The sequence below is a fragment of the Apus apus genome, chromosome 11, assembly GCF_020740795.1.
Source record: "Apus apus isolate bApuApu2 chromosome 11, bApuApu2.pri.cur, whole genome shotgun sequence".
In the NCBI taxonomy this organism is placed as follows: domain Eukaryota; kingdom Metazoa; phylum Chordata; class Aves; order Apodiformes; family Apodidae; genus Apus; species Apus apus.
Genome location: NC_067292.1, coordinates 9,336,668 through 9,346,696, shown reverse-complemented (window position 1 = coordinate 9,346,696; position 10,029 = coordinate 9,336,668). Strand labels below are relative to the sequence as shown.

The window sequence follows — 10,029 nt, the reverse complement described above, 5'->3', positions numbered from 1 at the left end:
CAGGCAATGGATTTTAAGTGTACCTATTTAACAAATTTTTACCTGAAAAACACAAATAGTACTGCATTTATTTGTGGTGCCTGTCAGTGACCTCTAGAGTTTCTGGTCTAGAGCCAAGAGGAAGCACAGTAACTGTGAGAAGAACCAAGTTCTCATTATTTTTGTAGATATAATGACTTCGTTAGGTTTCTGCTTGCATTTCCCCCTTGGCTCTCTGTGTGAGCTTTGTAAGGTATGTTGATTTCCATTAACTCCAAAGCTTACATTTTTCTTGTTACTGTTGCAGCTCCAATTAATGGCTGCCACTATTCAATCAAAAGTATCACCGGTCATTAAATACAAAAGCAATTTTAGAAAAAAACATGGCTCCTTGGCCAAAGGTGTGTGCTGCCCTCTCTTTGGAATGTCCAAATGCAGGTTCAGCGTGGATGTAACCTTTATCAGACTTTCTGGCAAAGGAATTAGTGCTAAGGCTGAAAGCTCCACCATTATTACAGTTTCTCATACAGTTCAAACTGTACCTACTTCTAAATCCCTACATATTAACTGCAAGATACCACAATATACTACATATGCTCAGTTGGTCTTGAGGTTATCTAGTAGTAGAAGTTTTTGAGCTTACTCAAAGCTCAACCATATGCTACACATGAAGAGTTCTAATACATACAAATGGAACCAGTTAGCCCATATCTATTCAGCACATGCTAATCTGTGATTTTATGGGTGATGGTGAGGAAAACTTGACATCACAATTGCACTATATCCTACTTCTTGTAGGGTAAGGAAAAAATGTGGGGTTTGTTTGTTTGGTTTGGGTTGTGGTGTGTTTTTTTGTTTTGCTTTGATTTGGTTTGTTTGGGGTTTTTTGGTCATTTCCTTGTATCTTCCTCTCTTGCTTAGGTTAGAAAGACCCAACACATTTCCTGCTGCTGCCTCTGTCTCTTCTCCCACTGGCTTGAGTCTGCCAGTTCTGTAATTAAAATAATAATAAATGCTGCTATTTCTTTTTTAGTCCAGGTACTTGGGAGGCAGCCAGACTCATGCTTCTGCAGAAGTAATGCTTCATTTAACTTGGCAAGAACAGATCTTTGTGGATATCTCTGCTGTTTGTACAGAAATAACTTCACCCATATAATGACTGATTAATTAGACATGAGGCAGTGAAGATGAGTTGAAAAGTGAGGAGAGGAGAAACTCACGTCTTCCAGCATAGAGCCACTGAGAACAACACTTTCTCCCAAACCTCACTACTGCTAATCCAGCCTTTGGGCTGTTCAAAATATTTCCATTATTCCTAATCAAATGTTAAACAATTCAATGTAAGACAGCAACAAAAGCAAACAGTGTAATTTAGTGATAATATTGTTTTGATGTAAAAAATGTAAATGTTGTTTATAATACAGCATTTGACCTTGAACAAACACTGATGAGGCAGAATTACATATCACATTCAACCCCCCAAATTCTGCTTTTTTATCTGAAAATTCAATGGGTAGGAGGTCTGGTGTTAGGTGTTTAGGTATCACTGCACCCTCTGCAAACTCTCTGTTTGTAATGTAGATCATAAAATGCATTCTGTGCATAATATAGCATAAAGAAACTGTAGGCACAAACTTGATTACCACAGGAATAAATAACTGGAAAAACAGGACTGTACTGCATGTTTTACATTTTCCATATTATGAAAAAGTATTCTGACCAAGAGAGTGAACTAGAAGTGAACACTGTCCCTTCCTAAAAACTAGCAAAAAACTGAAAATGAAAAAAAGGAGAGAATAAGAAAGGAATGAGATAACAGAAAAAACCACAACAAAACAGAATATGTTACACCTGTAAAATACAAAGGTGTTGTAAGTGAAAAGCACATGAAATAAGCAAAGCGAAAATCATATGAAGAAAAAATGAAACTGGAAAGAAAAAAAAAAGTAATCCCTTTTTAGAGAGCTTTGTGCTCAATTCCACATGATACAGGGCATGGGTGCTCCTCTCCTTCTAAGTCTCAGATCAGATTCTTCCATGAGAACTACAGGACACACACCACAGATACTGGGCAGCCAAGCAAAAGTGAAGCTTTTGGACTAATTCATAAATGGGAGGTTACAGTGGCTCCACCAAGATTCCAGAATACCCTGATAATTGGGATGTAGTTGACCGGGGTCCCTGAGACCAAAACTAACCCAGTGCTTCTGGCCTTCGCAGAATTTGCACATTACTTTTGTTAAGTGCTATCTCCTCATGCAGTGAGGGTCTGGGTCGGACAGCAGCCCCTGGGCTGCAGCTGTGCTGCTGGTGACATGACACAGCCACTGCAGGGGACAGGCACCTGAGCTGCTCAGGGGTCACTCATGACTCTAGAACAGCAGGGGTTACCACAACTGCTGTGACAACTGATCCACTGCACGTACAGCCTGCCATGCGACCTGGAGTTACCTTCAACAGTCGTAGACTCCAGGTCTGGCTCTATGTAAAATCCAACAAAATTATAAAATTTCCAGTTTCTATTTCAATATGTAAGGAATGGTGTATCAGGCTTACTAAAAATATCAAGCATGTGTCTGAAGCACTCACTTAATTACAACAAACCCTAGACCAGTAGAAGGTAGAACAGTAGAAATTGAAAGTAGAAAAGCAAGACATTAAAATATCCTAAATATATCTCTAGAAGTACAGCCATATTGAAGTGGAAATGGAGGGCAGGTGAGAAAGGACACATTCTGAAAATCCTTCAAAGAAACTAAAAAAATCAGCATTTCAAGCCTGTGGTCTCATGTGCACCCCACTGAAAGCAGCAGTTGCCATAGCAATGTATACATTAATTTATAGCAATAATTAACAGCAAATAAATCACATGCTATGTGAAAAAGTTGTTAAGTTGTACATCTCAAGTGGTTAACCTGAATTATCTGTTAATTCCTTCCAACTTCACAAAATAGCTGGACCTATTAAGATCAAAGGAGATAAACCAGCTACGTGACCCCTGCGATCTCTCCTTCTCTCTGGTTCCAGGCACAAATCCTGTGGAGGACAGACCCAACTGCCTTGGCACAGTGCTCCTCTGTGCAACTTGTACTCATCCGTCTAGGAGCAAGTGAGCCCCAGGGACCTTATCCAAGGCCACCTCACTTACTGTTAAAGGACAACTCACACAACCCAGTACCAGATCCCAAGTAGTATCTGGTAACCATGGTGGTATTCTGTAACTGTTAATTCATTAGTTGTACCTGGGTGCTGCAGAAAAACAAGTATTTGCCACAGAGTCCTAATTTTTTTGTATGAGTCCTATGAGGTATTATTTAAATTTCAGTCACTTTTCCTGCTGAAACACTGTCCTCCCAACTTTCTTATTTAGAACTTTTACATATAGGTTTCTTGTTGTTTTTTTGGCTAGCAAGGTTTCTATCATGCATTTACATCATTAAAATATTCATAATTCTCATCAGCATAAGGCCTGGAATAAAATATGTCAACTTTAAGTCCCGTCAATGAAACTCCCATTTTTAGTTTGGATCCAGTCAGCAGTGCTATATGTGGCACAAAAGTGACACTGTATCTTTGATTCTGACGCTCCTCAGATTTCACTTCTTTCACAAAGAAAATAATTAAAAATATCCCCTCTTTATATGTCAATTTCTAAAGTTTGAACCTGACACACAGTAAAGGCATGTAAGAAAGACTTATAAACTCATTCAGAATATTTTCAGATGAGAATTTTAAACCAAAACATTCAAATTTTTAAAAAGTTAACAAATATAATTTCTGGAAGTGTATTTACATGATTAACTGTATATATAAAACAGATTCATCAAGATGGTTTGGTAGAATCCAGTTTATCCAAGTTAAGTAATGATGGTGTACTTCAAATGCTAACCATAATTTATTCAAATATGATTGAAAATGCTAACCAGAGGTTTATAATTCAGTTCAGTTAACTGAAGCACTCACTTTGTTTCACCACCAAACTCTTGACTATTTAAACTGACAAGGCTATTTTGGTGGCTATTTTGTGAGACAGGCAAAGAGAACTTGCTGCAAGGACTTGGTGATCTTTAGCTGCCCTATTAACATGTCAAACTGCAGTTACCAGGAGGAAAGGGCCAAAACCACCCCAAAAGCATGGACTGGAGAAACACAATTTGCTCCTGAAAATAACAAAATATTTCCTCACTTAATTTCATAGGAGAAAAATATCCATTCCTTGTGGTCAGTCCCTTTAAAGTATTTTCAATGTTTATCTCGCAGTTAAATAGCCTGAGAAGTTTAACATGTAATGGGAAAAATATATTTCTGAGCCAGTATGCTATATTTTATAGTATTTTATAGCCCAACCCCAGAGATCCTTTCCTCCTCTTACTTGATTCCCTACATCTATGCCTTAATTTCCATTACCTCCCTATCTCTTGCCTTCTTTAGCCTTGTTTCTGCAGCTGACTTGTAAACCCTTAAACTTTCACGAATTCGATGGCAACTATCTCTACATAGAGTCACAGGGATTTTCCCGCACTGATGAGGCTGTAATCTTTTCAGAGCAAGAGCCAGAGCTATTTTGGGTGTAAAATGTGTAACATGTTTTGGTTGCTAGGTAAACAATGAACTGTATACACGATGCTTGGGGGAGCCATTCAGAATACAAGTATAGTTATCTGGTTAGTCGTTTCTTCACCCGATCACATGGTAATGACTGTCAGTTAGGAGATAAGACTTTCACTGTCTCATTTTGCTGCTCAGGTGAAATCAAAGGAAGAATTTGACCTTTATTTTTTAGATTGCCCTCTTAAACCGTTAACACTGCATGAGGACATATTGGCAAGCTTACTATACAAATGAAACACCCAACACAGGTGCTTTTCTCATAACCCATTCCTAAACATTAAGTAAAGCATGCGCGAAGTAATGCAAATATTGAAAATACACAAATATTCTTCCTAACACTGCGGTAGACACCAGGACGGTACCTCAAGTCCTGGACAATGACACACGGCCTAACAAGCCGAGGAAGCCCATTGCATGGAACACGCGCTCCCTCACGCAGGGCTGCGAGTGGAAACAAGCGACATCGGCAGCAAACGCTGCCCTCCGTTCCCCCGGGGGAGCAAAACAGAAAAGCCCCGCGGGCCGGGCAGGGGAGTGGGGCAGACCCCGCCAGCCTCACTGCCCAGCCTCTCCCTCGATGGTATTTCCCACGGAACCGCTCCTCGCCCACCCCTCGTCTCTCCGGACGCTCGCTCTCTCCGGGAGCACAGCGCCGCGGCCGGCGGGGGCAGCCCCGCCGCAGACCCCCCCGCAGCCGCCAGCAGCCTGGGCCGTGTCCCCCTCCGGCGGGGCTCCCCGCCCCCGCACAACCGAGCCGAGCGGATCGGCGGTGCCGCGGGGGTTGGGCGCTGCCCACGGCCGCGCTGGCAGAGCCCCGCGTCACGGCGGGGAGGGCCGGGCCGGGCTGGCGGAGCCATAAATAGGGGCGAGGCGCGGGGTGGCGGCAGCACTCGCTGAGCGAGCTCCCGCGGCAGCACGGGCGGCTACCGGCGGGGATCCCTTACCGCTTCCCTCCCTCCGCGGAGCCCCCCGAGGTAAGCGGTGCTCCGCAGGGCGCGGCGGGGCTCTCCCGTGCTTCCGGGCCGGGGCTGGGACGCTGCAGGGGCGGCGAGGCTTGACAGCTCTTCTTTCTTCTCTGGCCGCAGCTCAGCACCCCATGACTCTGAACCGCGGCGACAAGCTGCGCTGCCTGGACAAGCGGCGCGGCAGCATGCCCTTCTCCGTGCACCAGCACCTGCACCGGCGCAGCATGCCGGTGGACGAGCGGGACCTGCGGGCCGCCCTCCCGCAGGACGAGCTCTCCGGGCTGGTGCGCTGCACCTCGTACAGCCCCGGCGAGGCGCACCGGGAGAGCTGGGCCTCCGACTCCTCCGATTCTGTCATCTCCTCGGGCAGCGACTCCGACAGCAGCCTCTACAAAGTGATCCTGCTGGGCGAGCACGGCGTCGGCAAGACCAGCCTGGCCCGCATCTTCGGCGGCGTGGAGGACTGCGCGGATGCGGATGAAGCCGGTGAGGGCGCGGGGCTGCGCGGGACGCAGGGCAGACCCGGGCGGAGCGGCAGGGCGCGGCGTTACCGCTACCGGGGCGCCTCGGGTCGCACCTCCCCGGGCATCCCTTAAGGCCACCCCCTTCCTCCCAGGCTGCCGGCAGGGATGGAGAAGAGTAACTTTTTCCTGAACCGTTTTGTTTTGTTTTCTGTAGGGAATACCTACGACAGATCAATTATAGTTGACGGAGAAGAAGCATCTCTCGTGGTGTTTGATATATGGGAGCAGGTACGTACAGACTTAAGACACTTTTTCTTTATGACTTGTTCAGTGGTTCACTCTTTAAAAAAAGTAGAAATGGAACAACTATGTCTGCCTTTATCTTCGGTCAGATCAGTAACGTTATAAAGTGACAAAAACCTAAGAATTCGTGCTGCCTTTGTTCTCTCCTGCAATTAATTTGTTGTAGTGAGGCAGACAATTAAAAAACCTGAATAGGACCGGTCTGCGAATCCCTTAATGCTCTGAATAAGCAGCAGCTTACATGAGCAGCCCAGGGAATTACTGTAAAATTAGAGATTTGTTACATGATCCGTGCAGATCTGATACTATTTCTGGAAACAAGAGAATTTTGTTTTTATTATAAGTAACAACATCTTACAAAAAATGGGGAGGTTGGCTTACTTTTACTGATGCTTCATAATAAAGCTAAGAAAAATATTTTTAGGGTACTTACAATAATTAAATAATTGATCAGACTGTTGAATAGGTTTCTCAGTGCAATAAATCTTTTTCTTGCCTTTTGTTTTAGGATGACAGCCAATGGCTTCAGAATCACTGCATGAAAATGGGAGATGCCTATATTATTGTATATTCAGTTACAGATAAAGTTAGTTTTGAAAAGGCTTCTGAACTAAGAATCCAGCTACGAAGAGCAAGACAAACAGAAGACATTCCTATTATTCTTGTGGGCAATAAGAGTGACCTAGTCAGGTCCCGGGAAGTCTCAGTTGATGGTAAGAGACACTATTCATTTATTTAGTAATGTGTAAATTAGTAGCAAAGGCTATGGAGGGTCACGGGCAACATAAATGGTGTGGTTTTGATGTAGAAAAATACACAATTAAAGGCGTACTGGAGAAATCAAGCCAGCTGGGCCATGCTGAGGGGATTGGTACCACAGAAAATAGTGGAGATGGAGGGATAAGATTTGTGACTGCGCAGAGCAATGCTCTGAACTGCAGTACCAGAGAAAAAAGTATCAGAGCTGCTGCTTCAGCACACTGGTTTGTGTAGGGTTCATTATTGGTCAGCATTAACTGAAAATCTTGAATTGCCTTCTATGTGTGCAGCACCACTTGCTAGTCTCAAGATTGGTAGCTCGAGCTATGCTTTTTATAGGATGGGAGTGCCATATATGAACCCAGACAGCCTTTGACAAGAGGGTTCCCATACAGCCTGAACAATCCTTTTTCTTCTGGAAATGATTTCATCACATTTGAGTTGAACTGGTGGGACCAGGCTCTCACAACATAGTCTTCTACGTGTTTTCCGGCTGTGATCAGTGAGAGTTTTCTCAGTTAGTTCCAGCCAGCATTTTGGTGACTAGAACACAATAAGCACTGCCAACACCATGATAGTAACTTCACTTTATTTAAACATTTGGTCATTTTGGTTTTTGGTTTGTTTGGGTTTTTTCTTCTTTGGGAAGAATACTCTGAAATATTGGTGCCTTGATGGAAATGAACCATCTCTTGCACCACGTTCCCTGTGTTAAATACCTGGACAGGAAATTGACTGAGTTCATCAGATACCACTTTTTTCAGGCTGGTGGTTGCAACCAGGCAGTGCATGGTTGACCTTTCCTAGTCATAATCATTGGAACTTTGCTCAGGGTTACAACTTGAACACGGAAATTTGCACTGCAGCAATGTGCCAGAGTAACGTGCTTACGTCTGAGACATTGTGCATCTTGCATTTTGAATGTACAGATTCATGACCTTTCTCATCTGCTCAATGACGTGACCTTGTAGACTATATCAGCTGCATTTGTCGCTAGCACGGAAAACTCCCACTTGTTACAGCAAGGCAGAGGTGCACAATTGTTCAAGAATTTCCAGAGGAAATAAACTTCTTTCTGCACCTCACACTGTTTCCTATCCAACAGCAAGCATGCATCCAGGTGCCTCTCCTATATCAGCTTAAGATTTAAACAAAACTGGGACAGTCTGCCTAGAGGACTCTTATTGTCTTATACTTGGTACCATCAGTCAAATGAGATTCTGATCATACCACAACAAAACCAGGAGTAAGGGGGCAAAACCATTAGTGCAAGTTTCAACTTTCCAACCATATAGTAAAGCTCTTCTTTGGCATTGAAGGCACTTTCCTTGCTGAAAGTCAATTTCTGTTTTGCTTTTCTGTCAGTATATATGAAGAGAAAATGTCCAGCTCCACTCATCCCCCTTTTTCTTTTTCCATCTAGAGGGACGGGCCTGTGCTGTTGTGTTTGACTGCAAATTCATCGAAACCTCAGCTGCTCTTCATCATAATGTTAAGGACCTGTTTGAAGGGATTGTTCGGCAAATTAGACTTCGCAAGGATAGTAAAGAAGACAATGCCAGGAGAATGGCCAACACAAAAAGAAGAGAAAGCATAAGCAAGAAGGCAAAGCGATTCCTTGGGAGAATTGTGGCAAAGAACAATAAGAAGATGGCTTTCAAAGCAAAATCAAAGTCTTGCCATGACTTATCTGTGCTTTAGAAGCCTTCAGCAAGGCCAGATGCTGCACATGGGTGATGAACGAGCATTTGACGGTTATAAGAAGTGTATATATAATCCTTATGGTGATAAGAAGAAAGACTTATCAATTGAGACTCTCAAAAATGCCTTAAGGAGCAAGCAAGTCCAGAAGTTACACTACACTGCTTCATTGATCAATGGTTTAAGTTTCAATGTGTGCAAGCAAATGAACTAACTTTTAAAAAGTGGCTTGACATGCCCACACTTTCACTGTGTACGTATGTTATATATCCTCTTGTCCTGTGGATACCAGAGATGCAGAGATAAGAAAGGATGATGATATGTATCACCATAGACTTGTCTCGTTTGCAGAGCAAAACTGAAAACTTGTACGCAGGCTCGTACACTCTTTTTAGTATAAAGCAAGCAATGATAAATCTTTTTAAACTTAAATGTGGTGAGGGAGGAATAGAACCACATTAGAAGGGGAGAAAACAAATTATATATATATAGATTAAAATACAGAACAGATACCATTTTATTAATTAATTTGCACTTCCATTAACTGTTACCTAATTAATTTGTTACTTGTTTACATGCAGATTTTATAATAAAATATTATTTCCTGTAATAATAAACTGTGCTTTTCTCATAGTATGGATAAAGAATGAGACAGCAGTATTTTTATACAGACATTTTTTCACTGTACAAAATGTTATACACAGACTATGCAGGTAAGTTCTGGAACAAGATGAATAAGGAGTATCCTGTGTCCTTTTCTTTAATAGACAGTTTCTTTAAGAAGTAAACGCTGCTTTTATGAACACTATACTTCAACAGCTCATATTGGGAAGGAGTAACTTGATCTTTCATATTATTGTTCATCTTCAACCTTGTTCTTGTCAGCTCTGGCAGGAGCAGACCTCTATATAATGCTTTTAGTTAGATAGATGTCTTGTGTCTATACTGATAAATTAAAGCCTGCAACATTCTACTTTTTAAGTCCTCTCCTGGCTTGAAGACCTAGTGTTACAGTCAACAAGCAAATGCAGGGATTTAGGTTTAATTTGTTTTTGTTGTCTTCCCCCGTCCTCTTGGGGAGCAGTGTACGTTTCTAATCTACTAGCAAGCCTGTAGATAACCATCCAGTGGTTTCAAAAAGTTCAAGCAGGTGGACAAGGCTGTAGACTTCACTTGTGGTTTACGGTGACCTTCAGCGCTGTTAAAGTTATGTTCATTTTACTGTGTTATAATTAATGTGTTTCCAT

General features: G+C 42.6%; 1 protein-coding gene across 1 annotated transcript; it reads left to right on the top strand.

Annotated features, from left to right (window-relative positions):
• The first annotated feature begins 5,488 nt into the window (after nucleotides 1–5,488).
• Nucleotides 5,489–9,399, top strand: RRAD (RRAD, Ras related glycolysis inhibitor and calcium channel regulator). Its single transcript, XM_051629311.1, has 5 exons — nucleotides 5,489–5,564; nucleotides 5,676–6,041; nucleotides 6,234–6,307; nucleotides 6,831–7,035; nucleotides 8,505–9,399. The coding sequence occupies exons 2-5, from the start codon at nucleotides 5,687–5,689 to the stop codon at nucleotides 8,780–8,782; spliced, it is 912 nt and encodes a 303-aa protein (XP_051485271.1). The 5' UTR covers nucleotides 5,489–5,564; nucleotides 5,676–5,686; the 3' UTR covers nucleotides 8,783–9,399.
• The last annotated feature ends 630 nt before the right edge of the window (nucleotides 9,400–10,029 follow it).

Coding starts and splice junctions, on each gene's coding strand:
- RRAD (XM_051629311.1), top strand. CDS start 5,687: ATGACTCTGAACCGCGGCGACAAGCTGCGCTGCCTGGACAAGCGGCGC. Junction 6,042..6,233: donor CGCGGATGCGGATGAAGCCG/GTGAGGGCGCGG, acceptor TGTTTTCTGTAG/GGAATACCTACGACAGATCA. Junction 6,308..6,830: donor TGTTTGATATATGGGAGCAG/GTACGTACAGAC, acceptor CTTTTGTTTTAG/GATGACAGCCAATGGCTTCA.